Source organism: Lithobates pipiens, unplaced genomic scaffold (assembly GCF_037356315.1).
Source record: "Lithobates pipiens isolate NorthernLeopardFrog02 unplaced genomic scaffold, aLitPip1_a1.2 Scaffold_1, whole genome shotgun sequence".
Taxonomy (NCBI): domain Eukaryota; kingdom Metazoa; phylum Chordata; class Amphibia; order Anura; family Ranidae; genus Lithobates; species Lithobates pipiens.
Window position 1 is genome coordinate 259999891 of NW_027507685.1, and position 24480 is coordinate 260024370.

At 44.5% G+C, this 24480-nt stretch overlaps 1 protein-coding gene across 3 annotated transcripts in view; it reads left to right on the top strand.

Annotated features, from left to right (window-relative positions):
* LOC143986886 (protocadherin-11 X-linked-like) overlaps nucleotides 1–24480 on the top strand; it is a 2116396-nt gene that overhangs the window by 1560739 nt on the left and 531177 nt on the right. For all 3 annotated transcript variants that reach the window (XM_077485295.1, XM_077485303.1, XM_077485311.1), the window contains exon 5: nucleotides 4473–4671. In XM_077485295.1, coding sequence (XP_077341421.1) covers nucleotides 4473–4671 — 199 coding nt within the window. The remainder of the gene's footprint in view (nucleotides 1–4472; nucleotides 4672–24480) is intronic.

Sequence of the window (24480 nt, forward strand, 5' to 3'; positions counted from 1 at the left end):
AACCTTACCAGGCAGCTTGCTCTCAACATGGGGAGGGTGATTTGGCCTCATCCCCACAACCCTGGCTCGGTGGTTGTGGGGGTCTGCGGGCGGGGGCTTATCAAAATCTGGAATCCTCCTTTAACAAGGGGCACCCACATCCCCCCCCCCATGTGAATGGGCATGGGGTACATTGTACCTCTACCCAATAACGAAAAAAGTCTCAAAAAAGTAAAAACAACAGGAGACAGTTTTTGATAATTCCTTTATTAAAAAAGTGTCCCACGATGTCCATCTATCTTCAATCACGGCGCCCCATGACCCGAGTAAAAAATAAAAAAGCTTTGCCTCGATGGGAGGCATCCCGCCTACTACTGTCTCTTGGCTGTGACAGCTGTTATATACGTCACCACCCGGTGACATAACTGGGTGACCCTCCCTTTCTAACGCCACATGACTGGGTGACCCCGCCCCCTTCTGACGTCATGTGACATCACAGCCATCACAGGGGGGCAGGGTCACCCAGTTACGTCACCGGGGGGCCCGCCCCGCTCCCACCCCCATCCTTGCCTATATAACAGCGGTCACAACCAAGAGACAGCAGTCAGTGAGACGCCTCCAATTGAGGAGGAACTCTTTTTTTCGGGTCGTCGAGGACCGTGATTGAAGATGGATGGACATCACTGGACACTTTTTTGTCAAAAAAGGAATTGTCAAAAACTGTCTTGTCGTTTTTACTTCTTTGACATTTTTTATGGTGATAAGTAGAGGTACAATGTACCCAATAGTCATTCACATGGGAGGGGCGGGATCTGGGGGCCCCCTTGTTAAAGGGGGCTTCCAGATTCCGATAAGCCCCCTGCCCGCATACCCTCGCAACCACCGGGCCAGGGTTGTGGAGACGAGGCCCTTGTCCCCATCAACATGGGGACAAGGTGCTTTGGGGGGTCCCCAAAGCACCCTCCCCATGTTGAGGGCAAGCTGCCTGGTATGGTTTAGGAGGGGGAGCGCTCGTTCGTCCCCACCCTTTTCCTGGCCTGCCATGGCTGCTTGCTCAGATAAGGGTCTGATATTGATTTTGGGGGGACCCCCACGCCATTTTTACATTTTGGCGTGGAGTTCCCCTTAATATCCATACCAGACCTGAAGGACCTGGCATGGGGGGGGGTTGGACCGCACACCATTTTTTTCAATGGTTTTTCATCTATATTACCGGGATCTGGCAATACATTACAGCCGTGAGCAATTTTGAATTACATTTTTTTCCTTTAGCAAAGTCATTTTCCTGTGGTACTGTAATAAACATCGAAAAGATGTGCTACTCTACAGACAGACTAAGGGACCCCCCCCCCCGGCACAATATTTAAAGGAATATTTATTTTTTATTGTTTCACTATAAGCCCGAAAGAACTGTCATTTCAAAACTTTTTTTTTGCATTGATACATGTCCCCTGAGGCAGGACCCGGGTCCCCAAACACTTTTTATGGCAATAACTTGCATATAAGCCTTTAAAGCGGAGGTCCACCCTAAAATGGACCTTCCGCTCATCGGATTCCTCCCCCCCTCCGGCGCCACAATTGGCACCTTTCAGGGGGGAGGGGGGTGCAGTTACCTGGATAATCCAGGTAACTGCACCCACTTCCGGGCTAGCTCTCTGCGGAAAGGGGCGTACATTACGCCCCTTTCCGCAAGTGCCCGCCCCCTTCTGCAAGTGCCCCGTTGCCTGCTGGGAAACACACAGATCCCAGAGGCAGCGGGGACCGTCCTCATTGCGCAGCGCGGCTCGCGCATGCGCAGTAGGGAACCGGGAAATGAAGCCGAAAGGCTCCATTTCCTGATTCCCATACCCAAGATGGCGGCGGCAGCACTCGAGTGTCGATCTAGAGATCGGCTTCGGGTGCCGACATCGCGGGCGCGCTGGACAGGTAAGTGTCACTATTTTAAAAGTCAGCAGCTGCAGTATTTGTAGCTGCTGACTTTAAAAAAAAAAAAAAACGCGGAGTCCCGGCGGACTCCCGCTTTAAAATAAACACCTTTGATTTTTCTTGTTCGTGTCCCATAGACTTTAAAAAGGGCTTGCGTGTTCGCACAAATATTTTGTCTGTTCGCATGTTCTGATGCAAACTGAACCGGTTGTCAGAAACCAAGAAATCAGGCCGAGACAGAAGTACAGTTAAATCGCACTTGTTTAATAATAAAAAGTAAATAGAACAAACGTAGTCAAAGCATAGTCAGAGTTCAGGAACCGGAACGGATAGTCAGACAAGCCAGACGTCAGGGAGCCAGAGATGAGCGTATTAGAACAGCAAGCAGGATCTGGAGGCAGAAGGGATGTCAGCCAAGCAAGTCTTTTAACCACTCAAGGACCACCTCCTGCACATATACGTCGACAGAATGGCATGGCTGGGCACAAGCACGTACCTGTACGTTGCTTTTTAATTGCCCAGCCGTGGGTCGGGAGCGCGTCGCCGGCAGCATGCTACCAACCCGGTCCTGAGATCCGTGACCGTGGGACCAGCTGATCCGATTGCCGCTGGTGTCCCGCGATCGGGTCACAGAGCTGAAGAACGAGGAGAGGTCTGTGCAAACAAACGTCTCCCCGTGCTTCTTACTGAGCCTGTCACCGATCGTCTCTTCCCTTTTATAGGGAAGACGATCAGTGACGTCACACGCCAGGCCACGCCCCCCTACAATAAAAAAAACACATAACGTCATACATAACATCTACACTGCCCCCTAGTGGTTAACTCCTTCACTGCCAGTGTCATTTACACAGGAATCAGTGCATTTAAACAGCACTAGTTTCTGTATAAATGACAATGGTCCCAAAAATGTGACAAAAATGTCCGATGTGTCCGCCATAATGTCGCAGTCACAATAAAAATCGCTGATCCCCGCCATTACTAGTAAAAAAAAAAAATATTAATAAAAATGCTATAAAACTATCCCCTATTTTGTAAACGCTATAACTGCGCAAACCAATCAATAATCGCTAATTGCAATTTTTTTTTTTACCAAAAATATGTAGAAGAATACGTATCGGCCTAAACTGAGGGAAAAAAATAGTTTTTTTATATATTTTCTGGGGATATTTATTATAGCAAAAAGTAAAAAATATTGAATTTTTTTCAAAATTGTCGCTCTATTTTTGTTTATAGCAAAACAAATAAATGAAAAACAAATAAATGATGAAATACCACCAAAAGCTCTATTTGTGGGGAAAAAAAGGACGCCAATTTTGTTTGGGAGCCACGTCGCACGGCCGCGCAATTGTCACTTAAAGCGACGCAGTGCCGAATCGCAAAAAGAGGCTTGGTCCTTTGGCTGCAAATTGGTCCGGGGCTTAAAGCGGAGGTCCACCCTAAAGTGGACCTTCCGCTCATTGGAATCCCCCCCCCCTCCGGCGCCACAATTACAGGTACCTGCACCCACTTCCGGCGTAGATTCTGCAGAAGGTACGCCCCTTTCCGCAGAATCCACACCCCTTTCCGAAGGTCCCCCCGCTGCCTGCTGGGAAACACACGGATCCCAGAGACAGCGGGGACCGTCCTCATTGCGCAGCGCGACTCGCGCATGCGCAGTAGGGAACCGGGAAATGAAGCCGAAAGGCTCCACTTCCTGATTCCCATAGCCAAGATGGCGGCGGCAGCACCCGAGAGACGATCGGCTTCGGGTGACGACATCGCGGGCGCGCTGGGCGGGTAAGTGTCACTATTTTAAAAGTCAGCAGCTGCAGTATTCGTAGCTGCTGGCTTTTAAAAAAAAAAAAAAACGACAGAACTCCCGGCGGACTCCCGCTTTAAGTGGTTAACAGGAATGCAGGAGATAGTGTCTGTGATGTTGACGAAGGTGAAGGCAGAGATCCACTGGGCTGGACGGCTTAAGTAGGCAGGACTGACGAGCAGGATATCATCAACAGCTGAGTAACTGTGGAGAGATAGGAGCTGGCAATTAGCCGACAGCTAAGCGTCCAGCTCAGAGAACGACACCGGGGGGGGGGGGGGGGGGGGTGTTCGGCTCATCCCTAGGGGCAGGAACTATGCCCCACTGTTGCTGACAGTGGGTGAAAAAATAATGCCCCCAAGGACCAGATAAAAGCAAGCAAAGGGCTGCAGTTTGGAGACCACTGCACTAAAATATCATAACTTAATACAACAGATGAGGTTGAGCTAATGTGGGATTCATTGGCTCTGCATAAAAATTGCATTCTACAATTTGCTTTTTTTTTTTTTTTAAATCACAGTATATAACGGCACTGGATTATTTTTTGGTTTGTGCAATTTTATTGCATAAGTGATAGGTTTTCTTCACTGGTGCTCCAGTTACAGTTGTAATACTTACATGTCCGGTTGAACGGTCTACTGAAATTGTGCCCAGCTGAAGATGATGATAATGTGTCCTCCCGAAATACATTATTTTCCAAATTGTCTGCATTAAGCAATTATTTCTGATCGCAGCTGATGCCGTGTCATTTTCTTCCCCCTCTTCACAGGTCCAGCGCCGCGTCACATTTCACCTCCCAGACGGCTCCCAGGAAAGTTGCAGCGACAGCGGATTAGGAGACCAGGAACCCAGCAGCAGCTCCAATGCTTCACAGCCCTTGCCCCTTGGCTTCGGACAGGAGGAATACTACGAGCAAACCTCAGCCAACAGCCGGACAGAGGGAGATGGGAACTCCGACCCAGAGTCTAGTGAGCCCCTTTTACACTTTTTACATTTCTCTTAGGTTGTTAGAGTTTTCATATTGCTCATGAGTTTTAATCAATTGCTTTACTACGTCAAATGGGTAGACAAAGGTAGGCTGTTGGATTTTTAGCTTTGCCCAAGATGATATGCAGCACCACCAGTTAAAGGTTAGCTTTTCCCATGATGGACCCACCAGCTGATTATAATCACCATCCTTTGAAGTTTCGTTTTCCACCAGTAGTGAGCAGAATGAGCCCTATGCAAGCTCCATGATACAATGTAGAGCAGGGGTCTAAAACTGGTAGCCCATGAGGCATTGCAAGGCCGGCAGTTACAGGCATGACTCCCACAGGCAGAGGCATGATGGGACTTGTAGTTTCACAACAGCTGGAGGGCCGCCAGTTTGAGACCCCTTGATCTAGAGCTTAAACAGAGCTGAAGACTTTTTCTCCACTCCCATAAGATGGTGTTGGAGGGGGTCAGTCACCAAGAACCATCCTGTCATATGGAAAGAGTGGGAGATACTCAAATGCTCTATTTTACTGGAGGTACCAGGAGTTTTTCTAGTGTAGCAGGGGAAAGACATGGAAATATAAGCTTCTTCTTGGCTGCCCTTAAAGTGAACCTGTCCTTTTGCCTGAACGGGGCAAAGCACATCATCTCTTTAATTGTTGTTTAATGTCTAATGTTTAATAATTAAAGAGGAAGTAAACCCTGATGGGTTTACTTCCTCTTTGATTCCCTGCAAAGGTAAAGCATAATGGACTACTATGCATCGCATCGCATCGCATAGTAGTCCATTATCTGTCACTTACCTGACACAGGAGCCAGCGATGTCACCGCTGTCCCCTGTAGTTCCGAGCGTCCATCTTCTTGGTGGGTCTCGCGACTCCGGCGCTGTGATTCGCCGGAGCAGCGATGACGTCACTCCCGCGCATGCGCACGGGAGCCGACACTCGCGGCATATCGCCGCGATCTGCGGCTTGCCCAGTGCTCCTGTGCGCCGCTGTCTACGGCGCATGTGCTGTAGACAGGTAAATATCTCCTAAACCATATATGTTTAGGAGATATTTCTTGGACCTACAGGTAAGCCTTAATCTAGGCTTACCTGTAGGTCAAAGTGGTTTGTAAGGGTTTACAACCACTTTAAGGAGGTTTTCCATTTTGCACACCTGCACTGCTCCTGCAGGTAATTGAAAGACCGCCTGGCATGGTCCCCTCTCCACCCCGAGTTTGAAGTGAAGCAATAGAGGCGATTCAGTTCGCATTGTGCGCTATACAAGTATTTCATTCATTCATTCATTCATTCAATATTCCATTTGAAGGATTCTTGTGGCTAACAATGATTGTCAGCCCCAGGATGGCCTTCTATTGACCTTCACTCTCCTCTTTCCTGTTACTGCAGGGGCTTCCCTCACTGTATGCGTGCTCTACTGGTGCTAGTTGGGTATTCGGGGCCCTCCCATTGAGACATGCTTCTGCATGCATAAATCTAATCTATATTTATAAGATGCTGCACAGTTTACCTGATAAAGTGGATGTAAAATGTGTCAAATCAGTGAAAGAGTAACACCATAATGACGAGGGAATAAGAGCGTCAAGGTCAAGGTCAATAGAAGACCCTGAAGCTTATCCAATATCATCAATATTCCAAGCCTTCAGATGGAATATTGCTTCCGTTCACACTTTGGGGGGAGAGGGGACCACACCAGGTCAAACGTGTCAAAGAGTTACACGCCCTCACCTGAGGATTGGAATGGTCCGTGCTTCCAACTTCCAACAAGAGGAATGTACCTCCATTTATGTATTTATGTAATATTTCAGCGTTCAGATAGAATATTGCTTCCATTAACACTTTGAGGGGAGAGGGGACCACACCAGGTCAAATGTGTCAAAGAGTTACACGCCCTCACCTCAGGATTGGAATGGTCCATGGTTCCAACTTCCAACAAGAGGAATGTACCTCCATTTATGTATTTATGTAATATTCCAGCCTTCAGATAGAATATTGCTTCCATTAACACTTTGAGGGGAGAGGAGACCACACCAGGTCAAACGTGTCAAAGAGTTACACGCCCTCACCTCAGGATTGGAATGGTCCATGGTTCCAACTTCCAACAAGAGGAATGTAGCTCCATTTATGTATTCACACTTTGGGTTAACTTATTGGTAGTGTCTGTGTGGATTCGTGCTTGTATACTGTGTATAATTATTGTAACTCCATACAAATATGGGTCTGACAGAAATACCCACAGCTCATATTTTAGCCAAAAGATCAAGCCATGCATGGCAGGATTAAAAGTATCCATATTAGATCTTTTCTGTCAATAGTTAGCTATGGTTGGGACATCCATGGCTTTCAAACCCAACAGGTATTTTCTTGGTAATCATTTCCTTACGATATCTTCTAATGCCTAGGTCTTAGAGATCTGGTAAATAGCCAGTTTTGTTTTGGATCTCCTAATGGGAGAAGTAACAGTTGACCAAGCCCAGTTGTGTACTACCAACTCTGTGTGGAGAAATGACAGTTGACCAAGCTCGGGGGGCCTATTACCAATTTGCACCTTAAATGTGTCTGTAATGCCCCATATTTTGTAATGAAAACAGAAAAAAAAGAATTATAGTTTGAATAGATTGAATCTAAAAAAAAAAATTACAGTGCAAAGAAATTGTTAATGTTAAAAATGAATGTGTCTTCATATCATAATAATCAAATGATGTGATATCCATCCTTTTCTTTTTTGGGGACAGAGATATGAAAAGTAACCAACAAGTAATTGGGCATTAGGAATGTCAGTAACTTATAGGATATATTCAGTGTTTTTTTGTGGTTCAATATTTATATTTTGGTGGCATTGTATAGCATTTTCCATAAAAAGTATATCTGGAGGTAGGTATAGACTTCCTTTCTTTGGTTTCAAAATTTGATTTTAGGATTTGCTAGCGATAAAAAAAGAAAGAAGAAAAAACCTTCTATCGGTATATTGTAGTTGATGGTATGCTGCATATATTGATGGCTTCTTCAAAGTCCCGTATATACATTTTTTTGTTCAAAACTGGGACTTGTTAGGGATAGGGATGTGGTGCCCAGCCTACTGTATATTACCAATCCTTTTGTTTGCACTTAGGCATTGTATAGAAATAAGTAAAAGAAATTCTTCAAAGTTCTGGGCTGTGCTGTCATTGAACTTACCGGAGATTCTTGACAGCCCTCTGCAGGTTTGGATTTTCCATTCTTCGTGATTGATGGGGAAAACGCTGGAGGTGGGAGCCTACGGGACTCGCCCCAGAGAGTCACTGCAGCCTGCTCGACTCAAAGATAGATGAGAGAGAGGTTTGGATGGGAAGACCCTAGAGAGAGAAAGAGACAGAGAATGATTGCTAGAGAAAGTTCTAGACCGGCTGGTTCCAAGTAGCATGGTGTCCATTACTCTGAACCCAACCAGAGGTGTTTATCAAAGACGTGCAGGATATGGGCACACTGCTAAGACACCAATGGCAAATCTAAATTGGGATAACGATTTTACTGTGAGGGGGGCAGCTGTGAAAATTTGAGGAGTTTCGTGACTGCAAATCGCACATCATTGGTGAAACATTTGGAAGAGCGTCCTTTTGTTCCTATTATTCTGTTGTATTTGCAAGACTGTACAACCTAAACAACCTGTTGCATTAGGAAGCTGGCTTGTACTCTTGAAGGTGACCTCATACTAATGATAAGATATGACGTTTCCCAATGAAATATATATATATTTCTATGGAATATATCCAATTAATATATTTATATTGAATTTAATATGATATGTAGGAACAGATACTGTATAGAGATGATTATGGAAATAACTAGTCATAAATATCCTTGTATACCACCAAGGGTCTGAACTGGTCAGATATTTGCAAGAATGTCTATTGGGTCTCTAGAAGGACAAAGGATTTCCTGTTGATGGCTTTGTTTGTATAGTAAAGCCAAATGTTGCACATTATAATTAAGGCTTCCCCTTTGCCTTCAAGATCAGGTGAGCTTTTACCAGGACAGCGTTGCCTCCATGAAGGTCATATTGCTTTGGTATCCTAAGTTGGCCAACTGATTGTCCAAAGGTCCATGTGTGATGTCAGGGTATTACACTTAACAAACTTATAATTCCTTGAGACATCATGTTTGTGAACACTAGGGAGACAACACAATTGTCAAAGAATAGTTTTCATATCAAGGGGGACTTGAGTTACCATCCTCTAATTTTAATGAGAAAGATATGATTGTGTCCTTTGGACCAATTGGAGATTCCTCAATATTAGTGAATGAAGTAACTAAGATAAGAACGAGAGGGATACACAGGGAATCTGAGATAGACAGACACTTGGGGGACACTTGGAGGTCAGGAACATATGGAATGGAAGTAACTAGTATAAGAAAGGAAGGGAGAGACAAATGGGGAACCTGATGGGAATGGACACTTAGAGGACACTTGGAGGTCAGGAACATATGGAATGGAAGTAACTAGTATAAGAAAGGAAGGGAGAGACACATGGGGAACCTGATGGGAATGGACACTAGGGGGACATTTGGAGGTCAGGAACATATGGAAGTAACTAGTATAACAAGGGGAGGGAGAGAAGCGTGGGGAACCTGACAGGAATGGACACTTAAGGATCACTTGGAGGTCAGGAACATATGGAATGGAGGTAACTAGTATAAGAAAGGAAGGGAGAGACACATGGGGAACCTGATGGGAATGGACACTTGGGGGACACTTGGAGGTCAGGAACATATGGAATGGAAGTAACTAGTATAAGAAAGGAAGGGAGAGACACACGGGGAACCTGACAGGAATGGACACTTGGGGGACACTTGGAGGTCAGCAACATATGGAATGGAAGTAACTAGTATAACAAAGGGAGGGAGAGACACACGGGGAACCTGACAGGAATGGACACTTGGGGGACACTTGGAGGTCAGGAACATATGGAATGGAAGTAACTAGTATAAGAAAGGAAGAGAGAGACACACTGGGAACCTGACAGGAATGGACACTTGGGGGACACTTGGAGGTCAGGAACATATGGAATAGAAGTAACTAGTATAACAAAGGGAGGGAGAGACACATGGGGAACCTGACAGGAATGGACACTTGGGGGACACTTGGAGGTCAGGAACATATGGAATGGAAGTAACTAGTATAACAAAGGGAGGGAGAGACACATGGGGAACCTGATGGGAATGGACACTTGGGGGACACTTGGAGGTCAGGAACATATAGAATGGAAGTAACTAGTATAACAAAGGGAGGGAGAGACACGCGGGGAACCTGACAGGAATGGACACTTGGGGGACACTTGGAGGTCAGGAACACATGGAATAGAAGTAACTAGTATAACAAAGGAAGGGAGAGACACACGGGGAACCTGACAGGGATGGACATTTGGGGGACACTTGGAGGGCAGGCACATATGGAATGGAAGAAACATGAAGATTTAATAGATGGAAAGAGGAAAAAAATGACTGAAGGTCTGATTTAACTAGCATTAGAACAGCGAGAGACACACAAAAAATAAAAATCACAGTTTTAATGTAAAAAAAAAAAAAAAAAAAAAGAATTACATTCACAATGTTAAAGGGTCTGGAGCTCACCCATGTAAAGCCGCTGTGTATATGTACAGTAAAGCCGCTAGTGTACAGTATACAGCGCTATATGTGGCCAGAGGTTTCGGGGGCACTGGTGGCTCCCAGTGCTTCCTGGAGAACTCAGAGACACTCGGGAACTGTTGACATCACTTTCCGGGTGCTCCGAACGCACGTTACGCCCTGCCCCACCCAGCTAGGAGTGTCTCTGGTTGTCTCCAACAGCTTTACTGTACATATACATAGTTCCCAACTGTCCCTGATTTGGAGCGATGTCCCTCTGTCCTTCCTTCCTCCTCATTTGTCCCTCATTTTGGTCTGATCTATATAGTTGTATATAAAATGCACTTTTTATCCATCAAAAAGCGTTTTCCAGCGCTAAAACTTTCATCTGATTTCTAAATTGCTGCATTTATAAATTCCAACAGCCAATATAAAGGAATAATAGTGGTAAAAAAAATAAAAAAAATAAAACACTTGTGGGTTTAACCAATCTTGTTTTTCCGTACAATTCTCCTTTAAAAGGGGCGTGGCAAGGGGTGTGTCCTATGCCTGCATACTTTTGCCGATAGGCGTCCCTCATTCCCATCTCAAAAAAAGTTGGGTGGTATGCCATATACACAACGGCTTTACATGGATGAACCCATAGACTCATGACCAAGGTCCAAACACAAGGCAGCGCGTCTTCTCCACTAAAGAAGTCCATTGTGAACGTCGCTACATCCTAAGGGGAAAACCCAACCGATACCCCTTCGTATTGATCTATAAAAATGAAATAAAATATTTTTAAAAAGTTGAAATCGATGGTCTTTATGTTGGTCTAAAATGCCCGTGATGTGGTGGAGAAGGAAGAGAAGCAATAATACGGAAAGCATAATAAAAGCATGGCAACCTTACTATGGTTCCTACAGAGAGAAAACCTTGGAGGACGGAAGAGGTTAACCTTTCCGGTATAATCATCTGTGTATACATCGGGTGTAGTATGATCAGCGATGCTCTGCATCCAGTCACAGTCAGTTGTAAACATCATCATTTAAGTCCGGTTCCTGGCTCCGTACCCGATCCATCAATCACGGCGGTCCAGGAGGAATAATGAAAATTTATGGAGAGGATTAGCTAAGCAATATTCCATCATTAATACCTTTCAGAGGATCCAATCTTCAACATGCACTGTACACTTATAATAAATACCATCGCTTTACACAAATGACTCCGTGGCTGCCAAGCGCGTATAATATCGCTATGCAGTCGTTAAGATAAAGGGCCGTATTAATCACGGTGTCTTATTAATCTTGTGTGAGGTTAGCTGTGTTTTCCCGTGGCCGTCACAATGCATTACTCGTATAATGGTTCACCGGTCCGGCCCGCCAATGTGCAATTCAGATCCTTGAGTTGGCTTTCAAACCATTGTGTATCTAGACGCTCGCATTGACTTCAACCGAAGCTGTCCCCTGGGAAAAAAAAAGGCTCCAAATATTTGGCTACCGGGCTGAACGAAAAGTTGGCTTTTTATATCTCCAGTGGTGATTTCTGCCCATTATAAATCTCAGCTCCTTTATGGATTCCTAATAATAGAGAGTAAACACCGGTATGTAAGTGGTGACTGCCTTAAAGTGATTGTAAAATAACAAACGTTATACTTACCTGCTCTGTGCAATGGTATTACACAGAGCCTCCCCCCCGGTCCTCCTCTTCTGCAGGTGCTCTAGGCTCCTCCTCTTTTCCGTCTGCCGCTTCTAGAGATGAGCCCCCCCGCCCTATTAACCGCCCTCCCACCCGCCACATAGACAAATGACAGCGGGCAGGGTGCTCTCTTGTTCCTGGACATCGCCCCATCCTCACCGCCGGGGCATGCGGGCGTGGCGATCGCGGGTGCGCTGTGTCCCTGGGACACGGAGTGACCCCGATCTCGGTAAAGAGCTGATAACCCTGATCTTTACCCATGTGATCAGCTGTGTCCAATCACAGCTGGTCACGTTTAAACACGGAAATGCCGGTTATCAGCTCTCCTCGTCTCACACTGACAGAGTGTGATGAGAGGAGAGCCGATCAGCGGCATCTCCACACAGGGGAAACTTGTACGGATGATCAGTGCACTGATTATCAGTGCAGCTCCAACAGTGCCTATCAGTGATGCCAGTCAGTGCTGCCTTTCAGTGCCCATCAGTGTCTGCTCATCAGTGCCACCCATCAGTGCCCTGTGAGGAGATGTCTATCATTGCCCATACATGCCGCCTATCATTTCCCATCAGTGCCACCTATCAGTGCTCATACCGTAATTGTTTCATATATGTGCCGCCTATCAGTGCCCCTCAGTGATGCATATTAGTGCCTCCTCATCAGTGCCAATCAGAGCCGCCTCATCAGTGCACATAAGTGATGCCAATTTATGCCCATCAGTGATGCAAGTCTAATGCTGCCTTTCAGTGCCCATCAGTGTCTACTCATCAGTGCAGCCCATCAGTACTCATCAGTGCCACCTATCATTGGCCATCAGTGCCACCTATCAGTGCTCATAATTGCTTAATATCAGTGGTGCCTATCAGTGCCCACCAGTGCTGCATATTAGTGCCTCCTCTTCAGTGCCACCCCCTCAGTGCCCATCAGTGCCGCCTCATCAGTGCACATAAGTGATGCCAACCTGTGCCCATAAGTGATGCTAATTTATGCCCATCAGTGATGCAAGTCAATGCTGCCTTTCAGTGCCCATCAGTGTCTACTCATAAGTGCCGCCCATCAGTGCCACATATCATTGCCCATCAGTGCCACCTATCAGTGCTCATAATTGCTTAATATCAGTGCTGCCTATCAGTGCCCATCAGTGCTGCATACTAGTGCCCCCTCATCAGTGCCCTCCAGTCCTGTCTCATCAGTGCCCACCAGTGATGCCAACATATGCCCATCAGTGATGCCAACCTGTGCCCATCAGTGATGCAAGTCATTGCTGCCTTTCAGTGCCACCCCCATCAGTTCCCATTAGTGCCGCCTATCATTTCCCATAAATTCCGCCCATCATTGCCCATCAGTGCCACCTATTAGTGCTCATAATTGTTGCATATCAGCGCCCATCAGGGCTGCATATTAGTGCCTCCTCATCAGTGGCACCTCATCAGTGCCCTCCAGCCCTGTCTCATCAATGCACATCACTGCTCATCAGTGCCCATCAGTGCCACCTCATCAGTACACATCAATGAAGGAGAAAAATTATGACAGAAACTAAGAAAAACATTATTTTTCTACATTTTCGGTCATTTTTTTGTGTGTTTAGCAAAAAAAAAAAAAAAACCCAGTGGTGATTAAATACCACCAAAAGAAAGTTCTATCTGTCTCAAAAAAATAATAATACAAACGTCACATGAGTACAGTGTTGCACGACCGCGCAATTGTCATTCAAAGTGTGAGAGCGCTGAAAGCTGAAAATTGGCCCGGGCAGGAAAGGGGGTGAAAGTGTCCAGGGTGTAGAAGCGGTTAATGCAGATTCACTTTTGGCTCGCGGTCCATTTTAATTCATTCCTGCGAGCCGAGCCCACTGATTCCCTCCACACAGGGCCATGCAATCTTCCTTTCTTTGTTAAAAATGGTTTGTAAAACATATTTCTATAAAATGACTATTTTTTTAAAATGACGCTTTAAATTTGTGCAACGCAAAAAGAAAAAATAATTTTATATATATATATATATATATATATATATATATATATATATATATAATAGATATAGATCTATCTATCTATCTATCTATCTATCTATCTATCTATCTATCTATATATATATATATATATATATATATATATATATATATATATATATATACACACACACAGTACGTGTATATATATGTATATGTATATATATGGTTTGTAAGACATATTTCTATAAAATGACTCTTTTTTTTAAAATGATGCTTTAAATTTGTCCAACGCAAAAAAAAAAAAATAATGTGTATATGTATATATATATATATATATATATATATATATATATATATATATATATATATATATATATATATATATATACTGTGTATGTGTGTGATATATATATATATATATATATATATATATATATATATATATATATATATATATATATGGTTTGTAAAACATATTTCTATAAAATGACTTTTTTTTTAAAAATGATGCTCTAAATTTGTGCAACGCAAAAAAAAAAGAATAAATTATCTATTTATCTATCTATCTATCTATCTATCTATCTATCTATCTATCTATCTATCTATCTATCTATCTATCTATCTATCTATATATTACTGTGTGTGTGTGTGTGTGTGTGCATATATATATATATATATATATATATATATATATATATACACATATATATATATATATATATATATATATATACATATATATATATATATATATATATATATACGCACAGTATGTGTATCTACCTATATATCCAGTATTAATATATATATATATATATATATATATATATATATATATACAGTATTAAAATATATATATACTGTGTGTGTATATATGTATGAATTAAGCTATTTTATGTTCATACCGTAATTGGCTGATTGTAAAATTTACACAGCTATTTAGCATAAATTAACTAAATACCAATTTATTCATTACTTTTTTTAATTCACAAGAAAATACATTTCCTACAGTGGATCCTCAATCCGCCAATTACAGGTGTATACAATTCATATGAATAGACCAACTGGGGTTTGAGTGAAAGCAGTATTTAAATTGTTCAAATGAAGTTCTTAATAAAAGTTATAATTCGATTTATAATATTAATTATTTATTTTTAAATATTAATATATATTTTTTTTTTTTCGGGACAAAGAACGAGCAAATCAATTTTTTTTCAAATTCTATTTCTAAAAGTTATTATGATGAGAAGTTTGGAGAGCAGATAACAATTTTCTGAAATGTATCTTTTTTGTTAATGACTTCATCTGGTTTTCACATATTTTTTTTTTTTTTTTCCCCTCCTCGTTTTTTTTTTTTTCTCTATTTTTACTCTGAGTCTTTTTAGCTCTATATGAGAGCACTAATAATTAATACAGTCAGTTGAGAAACCATTAATCTTTCTCAAGCAGTACAGTTTTGATTGATCTTGTACCTTTAATCTAATTAGCTTACACAGAGGTTGGAGAATATAATGGGTGAAAACTGTACTGCGCGGCTTCGAGGGAATGTCAACCTTTTTTTTTTTTTTTTTTGATGACCCGCTGAGAATGTTATCGTGTATCGCACATATAAGAAACAGCTGTATAGTCATTAACTAGGATATTTGATTTAAAAGGTTGGGGAATAGGCGAACATCAAAACCAGGGGAGGTTGAAGAGTCTCAATTAAATCCAGGTTATCTGTTTCGGAGAGCGATTAATGATAGAAGTGTCTATGGAGATTTGAAGGGTTCAGGACACCTTGGTTGTGTCATCAAGGAGCATTCCACTGTGCCGAAGATGAGAGATTTCTATGGATTTGGTAAACTTTTGCTATTCTTGGCCTTCATTAGAGGTTTTGAGGGAAAGTCCAATTTGCTTGAGGGTCTATGATAATCTACAGAACATTTGTTCGGATCGGGAATGGTCATTTTTAGGAATATCAAGCTGTTAGCTGGTGACGGTCTGCCCACACATGTGACCACAGCGAGGAGCTGGACCACCCCTAACATGGACTAACTTTTCGGGGCTACCAGACCTTTCCCTGTTGTACTCACTTTCTCTCCCTTGATACGTCGGTGGTGGACAGAGACCGGACCCCCTTACCACCCTCCTGGTTGCGCAGCCTTACCTCTTCACTCCCAAGGATATCCAGACTCTGGCCCTCATCCTCCCAGGGCTCAACAGCCAGGTGACATCACTGAGAACCTTGAGGCCACACGTAGATGAAGGTCGTTATTGCCGAATACAAAGTAGTAATACAGCAAATACGGGGTCTTAGACCCCAACTCAGTTCAGCATAACGTTCTTCCCTCGAGTACTGTAATGTGTGTTGGAAAGGTCTTCTGCACATATGGCCTCGGGGGCTGCTGGAGCACCCCTAACACAGACTAACATTTTCAGCACACCAGACATTGCCCTGCAGTACTCATTCTCTCTCTCTCCCTTGATTTGCGGGTGGTGGACAGAGACCGGACCCCCTTACCACCCTCCTGGTTGCGCAGCCTTACCTCTTCACTCCCAAGGATATCCAGATGCTGGCCCTCATCCTCCCAGGGCTCAACAACCAGGTGACATCACTGAGAACCTTGAGGCCACACGTAGATGAAGGTCTTTATTGCCGAATACAAAGTAGTAATACAGCAAATATGGGGTCTTAGACCCCAACTCAGTTCAGCATAACATTCTTCCCTCGAGTACTGTAATATGTGTTGGAAAGGTCTTCTGCACATATGGCCACGGGGGCTGCTGGAGCACCCCTAACACAGACTAACATTTTCAGCACACCAGACATTGCCCTGCAGTACTCATTCTCTCTCTCTCTCTCCCTTGATGTGCGGGTGGTGGCCAGAGACCCGGACCCCCATTCCACCCTCCTGGTTGCACAGCCTTACCTCTTCACTCCCAAGGGTATCCAGATGCTGGTCCTCATCCTTCCAGGGCTGACCAGCCAGGTGACATCACTGAGGCCACACATAGATGAAGGTCTTTACTGCTGGATAAGAAGTAATATAAGCAGGGGCGGACTGACCATTGGGCCACTCAGGCACTGCCCGAGGGCAACCGAGACACAAGGGGGCCCCATCAGGGTTGCCAGCCTCGGTAAAACCAGGACAGTATGTAAAAATCTGTGTTTTTTTTTTACATCTGTCTCTGAAATGTCCCTTACCGACATCCTTTTGGTCTAAAAATCTTGAGATTATAGCTGCCCCACCTATCCAGTACCTTCTCAGCCAATAGAAACATATCTGTGTATACTGTGTGTACATGAATGTGTATACTGTGTGATTGTATACTGTGTGTGTGTGTATAATGTGTGGCCCCATAATCTCGGATTTCCTGGGGGCCCCATAATCTCCTATTGCCCGGGGGCCCCATGAGTTGTCAGTCCGCCCCTGAATATAAGGGGTCTTAGACCCCAACTCAGTTTAGCATAACATTCTTCCCTCAAGTACTGTAATACAGTATGTGATGGAAAAAAATAATTTCTCCTTTAATTGTGGTTCACTAATGTATGCGAAAGCCTCCAAATGCTGGTTAAGGGGCCATATGAGGACATAAGTATGGCCAGGGCCGGCCTTACCATGGGACCATGGTTCGAGGCGGCATTTAACAGGTGCAGAAGCCAGGCTGGCAAGAAGTTTCCAGGACTCAAGAGTAGACTACTCGGACTCTAGTAGCTGCCAGTCAGGAGCGGAGCGGATGCTGGTCGGCTGTGCACTGTTTTCTGTCCCCTGCACTGGTTGCTAGAATTTCCTGCCCCACCGGCGCATTGGCTACCAGTGACGTCAGAGGCCGCGGCTGCCACCCCCGCATTCACAGCGATCAGCCTCCGTGCCAATCAATTGCTCCGCCCACCTCTTCCATCTTCCATCTCCAGGGTGTGGGAAGGAAGGGTCTGAGGAGAGCTGCCTGTGTGCGGCTGTGCCCGGGACAGAGTGTGAGCTGAGCCTGGGCAGACTCTCTGCCTATCTGAAAAACAAGGTGAGTTAGGTTGGTTGGTAGTACAACTTCAGATGATTTCACTCTAATGCCGCGTACACACGAGCGGTTTTTCTATCAGAATAAACTCTGACGGAGTTCCGCTGAAACGGTCTTGCCTACACGCGATCACACCAAAGTCAGTTCGTTTAGAATGGGGCAGACGTACAGCACGTACGACGGGACTAGAAAAAGTAAGTTCAATAGCCAGTAGCCATCGAAATAGCCGAAATGGTCCGGTCGAAATAGCATACAGACGATAGGAATTGATTAACCGCTTAAGGACCGCCTCACGCCGATGTACGTCGGCAGAATGGCACGGCTGGGCACAATCACCTCCCTGTACGTTGCTCTTTAACCACTTCCCACCCGGCCAATGTACATATACGGCCGGGTAGGAGCCGCCTCCTTCCGACTGGATGTTCAGGAACGACCTTCAGAAGGAGGGGGATCGCGCACGCGCGCGTGCCCGCGCAGCAGCGAGATCCCGAATGCGCTCGTGTCACCCGGACACGGCGCATCTCGGATCGGCAGGAGGGCTCTGTGATTGGCCCTCCTGATCACATGACGGCCGTGTCCAATCACAGCCGTCGTGTGATCAAAACAAACAGCCGGTTGCTAGGCAATCGGCTCTCCTCACCTCACACGGAAGTCGTTGCTGAGGAGAGGAGAGCAGATCGCTGCAGCCGGCTGGTGATCAGTGAGTATGAGCTGTTTTTACAGCTTTTTACTCACTGATTACCAGTCTAGTGTAATACACACATCATCACACAGTATAAACACAATGTCCCCACATATGTCCCCCAAACACACATGTCCCCAAATAATAAAAAGACATGTCCCCAAATAAAAAAACACATGTCCCCCACATATGTCCCACTAAAATCACATGTTCCAATAATTATATGCACACATACTCATACACATACATGCTGTACATGATCATTTGCGTACATATGTCCGTTATCACACAAACCAATTATTATACACTTAACTCATTTTTTTTTACCAAAAACATGTAGCAGAATACATTTTGGCTTAAATTTATGACAGAATTTGATTTTATTGGATTTCTTTTAAAATAGAAAAAAGAAAATATAGTTTTTTGTTCCTCTTTTTTTGCGCTTATATCGCAAAAAATAAAAAACGGAGTCGTGAATAAATACCAAGCAAGCGCAGTACAGGGCGGACACTATCCGATGGGGGACAGTATTAGAAAAGACACCGGCATTGAGTATGGCTTTACCGTAACCGACCTAATGTTATAGGAATGTCATTATCAGCTGACTATGTGGCCAAACCCACTGGCCAAACCCACTATCTTCCCTAAAGGGCTGTAAACACAGGGCGGTCGAATGGGAGATGGCTATTCAACCAGGTTCTATCGCTGGGGCATGATCGAAAAAGGTCTGCGGATTGGCATCCGATCAGTGCGCTCAGCCACTGCGCTGACTCAGCACTGTGTGTTTTGGTGGGGTGGTCACCCCACCTCTCAGGGAAAACAGATGTCACTAGCACACCAAGGATCCCTAGCGTGGGTCTAGAGCTTTAATCCCTGATCACATAATTACAGCAGATCGCAACGTTTCGGAGCCACGCAGGACCCCTTCATCAAGCTTGTGACAAAGTGTGATTAAAAAAAAATAAAAAAATATATTTAAAAAACCCTCCACCAATCAGTGAACGAGTCACAACATAAGTCACGCCCCCTGACTATAAACGATCTCATATAGGTTCTGCCACCCCCCCCCCCCCCCGTCATAACACAATAGCCCAATGAGGGAGATTGCTGTACTAACGTTGGATAACATTGGACTAACGTTGCACATCCATGATCCGAATCCCCCGTTCCACCACATCTCTATTGGATTGAGATGTGGTGGTGAGTGTGGAGGACCATTGGAGGACAGGGACCTCATTGTCCAGTGGTGAGATGATCGGAGCTTTGTGACATGGTGCATTGTCCTGCTGGAAGGAGCCATCAGAAGATGGGGACACCATGATGCCAATCTTCCATCACATCCCAAAGGCGCTCTATTGGATGAGATGTGGTGAGTGTGGAGGCCATTGGAGGACAGTGACCTCATTGTCCAGTGGTGAGATGATTGGAGCTTTGTGACATGGTGCATTATCCTGCTAGAAGGAGCCATCAGAAGATGGGGACACTGTAGCCATAAAGGGATGGACATGGTCAGCAACAATACTCAGGTAGGTCATGGAGTTTAAACCATGATCAATTGGTACTAAGGGGCCCAAAGTGTGCCAAGAAAATATCCTCCCCCCCCCCACACCATTACACCCCCACCACCACCAGCCTGAACCATTGATACAAGGCAGGATGGATCCATGCTTTCACGTTTTTAACTCCAAATTCTGACCCCACCATCTGAATGTCGGAGCTCAAATCCAGACTCATCAGATCAACGTTTTTCCAATCTTCTATTGTCCAAATTTTAGTGATCCTGTGCCAATTTTAGCCAACAGTTTTTGAAAGGACATGGTAAAGCCCACACTGGTTTTCTTTGTAACAGAAGCAATTTTTTTTTCCTCCAACAAAACTGGAATTGTGCCAATGGCCAACTGGTCTGGCGCCTTATATAACGGGTTCCTTTGTGCTGCCCTCAGATCAAAACGGGGCTTCAGAACATGAAGGTGATTGTGATGAAACATACACATAGATTTTTTACTTTTTTTCCCCTTTTGCCAATCTAACTAACTAATGTAATGCATGAAATTACCATAAAAGACACCGCGCATCATTTCCATAGCGCCTTCCATTTCCCTTGCTTAACAGTTAAAGAGCCCATAAAACATAGCTAGGTGACATAAAGAGGAATGAAAGGCGAGTGCAACGACTAAACGAGCCTTGGCAGCCATAAACCGAGCGCGTGACAGATGTTCACTGATGCGGATTCATGTCATCACTTAAACTGACATGATTCCGCCAGCACCCATGTCTTTCACTCTACAATCTTCATGAATGTTTTAAAACGACATAACCTGAAGGGGAAGAGAGAAAGGCAAGACAGGAGTAGAGTCATGCTTTGTGTAGACTCTCCTCATCTCCTTCTGTGATTAACTGTCATACTCGAAATAAATAATGGCCCGGGCCAGTACGGCTGAGTAAACAAAATTGCATTCAGAACCCAACGTGGGCAGCCGCGGTGCCACCGGAGGGTTGATAGCTCGAAAATTGCCTAAGCAGCACCTGCGATACATACATTAAACCAAGGTATGGATCTAATTTATGGGCGCTGATGTTCCGCTCTGATAGCGGCAGAGATAACTCTTGGGTACAGATTCTGAAACGCGTTGAATGAAAATTTATCATCCGTGTGCAGATGAATCAGAAGAATTAAGCTATTTCTTATATTATCCATTTTTTTTGTTTTTTTGTTCATAGGGCGGTAGGTGTCGGCGGTTGACGTTGGCCTTCGTTATCTTTGTCGTACATCCTCAGATTTTGGTTTGATGGTCTTCTGTCAAAGAGAACAGGAGGCCTTTTATGTACAACGAGCCATTGTTTGACTTTAATTTTCTTTATTAGGTCATCGAACACATACCAGAAAGGTCACTCTGCATTTATGTTTTTATTAGCTTGATGACCGTACCGGCTAACCTTTACAGTATTGTGAATTATGGCCGGCAATTGGAAATGGCCTGGATGTACACAATCAGTATTCTCGTAGATTGCATCTCTCCGGGACCCTAAAGAGTGATTGTACATTTATAAAAAGCACAGGCTCAGAAATACAGGCAAAAAAAAAAAAAAAAGTCTTAAAATATTTATCATAATTAAAGAAAAGAAAAATTAGAAATGTTTTGCTTTGCCAAAATTTTGGCAAAATTTTGCCATTAGGTGTAATGAAGGTGTTTTTTCATCCTTTGGTGGTTTGTTAAGGCGCAAATGACTTTAAGTGGACCCTGAGGATTATGGAAGCTCCTTTTAACTACCCTGAACCTGTTTGTGACCCCTTGTTAGCTGGAAACATAAGATTATATATTTATGCATGCTGCATTTTGCCAGCGTTGTGGAACCGATCCCAAACCGCTAGATGTGAACGCCTGAATTCTAAAATCTCCAAAAAGGGAATTTGTTTGGTTTAAACACCGCCCTCCCTAACCAAAATTGTATATATTTTTTTTCTATGTTGCCTTCCGCCAGTCTAGCTTGGCCAGAATACCGTGTACTTGGTCCTGTAGACTCCTGGGATACTTACATCACATCTCCCAGAAGGCTGCAGGATTGGGTGCAGGGAATAACCAGGGGGCAGCAGGTCATCGGTAGAGGCAGCCAGCTGGGGAGGACCAAGATGGTGGCATGGGACCCTGTGTATGTCCCCTGAACAACGGATCTCAGGGGGGACAAGGCTGGATTCACAGTGTGAGTGAGTATGTGTTGTGAAGAGAAGACAGTACTACAGTGCCTTGAAAAAGTATTCACACCCTTTGAAATTTTCCACATTTTGTCATGTTACAACCAAAAACGTAAATTTATTTTGTTTATTTTGTGCTGGGAAAAGAGATTGGGGTGTATTTATGCTAGTATGGGTGATGTGGTAGAGGGGATTTGTGCTAGGAGGGGAGAATTGGGGGTAGGATTCATAAAAGGAGGGGGGGTTTGTGCAAGGAATGGTGGGGAGTTCTAGTAGGTGACATTTGGGGGGGGGTAATATTCATGCTATGAGGGGCAATTTGCACTAAGAGAGGGTATTGGGGGGGATTTGTGCTAGGAGGGTAGATTTGGGGGAGGGGTTCATACTAGGAGGGGGGATTTGTGCTAGGAGAGTATGTGGGCAGGGCTTTGTGCTGGGAGGGGGTATGTGTGCCATTAGGGGTTACGTTGTTGAGGGGATTTGTGCTAGGAGGGGAGATTTTAGGGAGTAGGATTCATACTAGTGGGGGGGATTTGTGCTAGAAGAGGCAATGCGGGAGGGGGGATGGATTTCGCTGGGAGGGGGGATGGGGGAATTTGTGCTAGTAGGGGTGATTAGGTGGAGGGGATTGGTGCTAGGAGAGGAGATTGGGGGGGGGGGTAGGATTCATACTAGGAAGGGATTAATGCTAAGAGTGGGTGTTGGGGAGGATTTATGCTAAGAGAGGGTATGGGGGAGGAGTGTTTGTGCTGTGAGGGGGCAGGGGAGAGAATTTGCAGTCGGAGGGGATATTTGAGGGATAGGGAAATTGTGATTGGGGGATTTGTGACAGAAGGCGGGAATTGGGGAGAAATGGATTTGATTTGGGAAGGGGAATTGGGGGGGCAATTGTACTGGGAAGGGGGATTTCAGCAGTGGGGGAATTTTTGGCACTCAGCATTTGCTCGGCTTTAGTGGACTGCGGTGATCTGCGTCCCCAGATCTTCTCAGTGATGTTCTGATTATAGACCGACTGCCATATCCATAGCTTTGCCGCCTGCCGATTTTCTACAAAGAGATGAACTTTAAAAAAAATCCCAATAGGTGATTGGATGACAGCGGCTGGGTTGTGCTGACTCAGTGGTTCCCCGGATCGATGCTCTTGTTATTTTGTCCCCCTTTATTATTTTTAATTAGCAAGGAGAACAGTCGCCGCAATAATTGGTTGTGGCATTTTTAAAACCTTCCAGTCAAGATTTCTTCTGCAGACAAACTCTTCAATACGGCTCGATAGACGAGAGTGAGCGTTTTTTTTTATTATTAATCACTTGAAGGACACATATTGAACGGTGACATACGTAGACGCCGCGCCGCAGAGACTAACCGCATGTAAGCAGGTGCCAACCGCCACCAGTGAATTTCTGTGTGTGACATACATGCTGCGCGCTCGTGATATACAGTGCTTGTTATATGTCCTCCCTTCTTCTCTGCTTCTCTGCTTCTCTTCTTCCCTTCTTCTCCTTTTCCCTTGTTCTCTTCTTCCCTTCTTCTTTTGTTCCCTTCTTCTCTTCTCCATTCTTCTCTCTTCTCCCTTCTTCTCCTTTTCCCTTCTTCTCTTCTCCTCTTCTTCCCTTCTTCTCATCTTCTCGTCTTCCCTTCTTCTCTTCTCCCCTTCTTCCCTTCTTCTCTTCTTCTCTTCTTCCCTTCTTCCCTTCTTCCCTTCTTCTCTTCTTCTCTTCTTCCCTTCTTCCCTTCTTTCTCTTCTTCCCTTTTTCCCTTCTCTTCTTTCCTTCTTCCCTTCTTCTCTTCTCCTCTTCTTCTCTTCTCCCTTCTTCTCTTCTTCCCTTCTTCTCTTCTCTTCTTTCCTTCTTCCCTTCTTCCCTTCTTCTCTTCTCCTCTTCTTCTCTTCTCCCTTCTTCTCTTCTTCCCTTCTTCTTTTTCCCTTTGTCTCTTCTTCTCTTCTTCCCTTCTTCTTTTTCCCTTCTTCTCGTCTCCCTTCTTCTCGTCGTCTCTTCTTCCCTTCTTCTCTTCTTCCCTTCTTCCCTTCTTCTCTTCTTCTCTTCTTCTCTTCTTCCCTTCTTCTCTTCTTCTCTTCCCCCTTCTTCTTTTTCCCTTCTCTTCTTCTCTTCTTCCCTTCTTCCCTTCTTCCCTTCTTTTCTTCTTCCCTTCTTCTCTTCTCCCCTTCTTCCCTTCTTCTCTTCTTCTCTTCTTC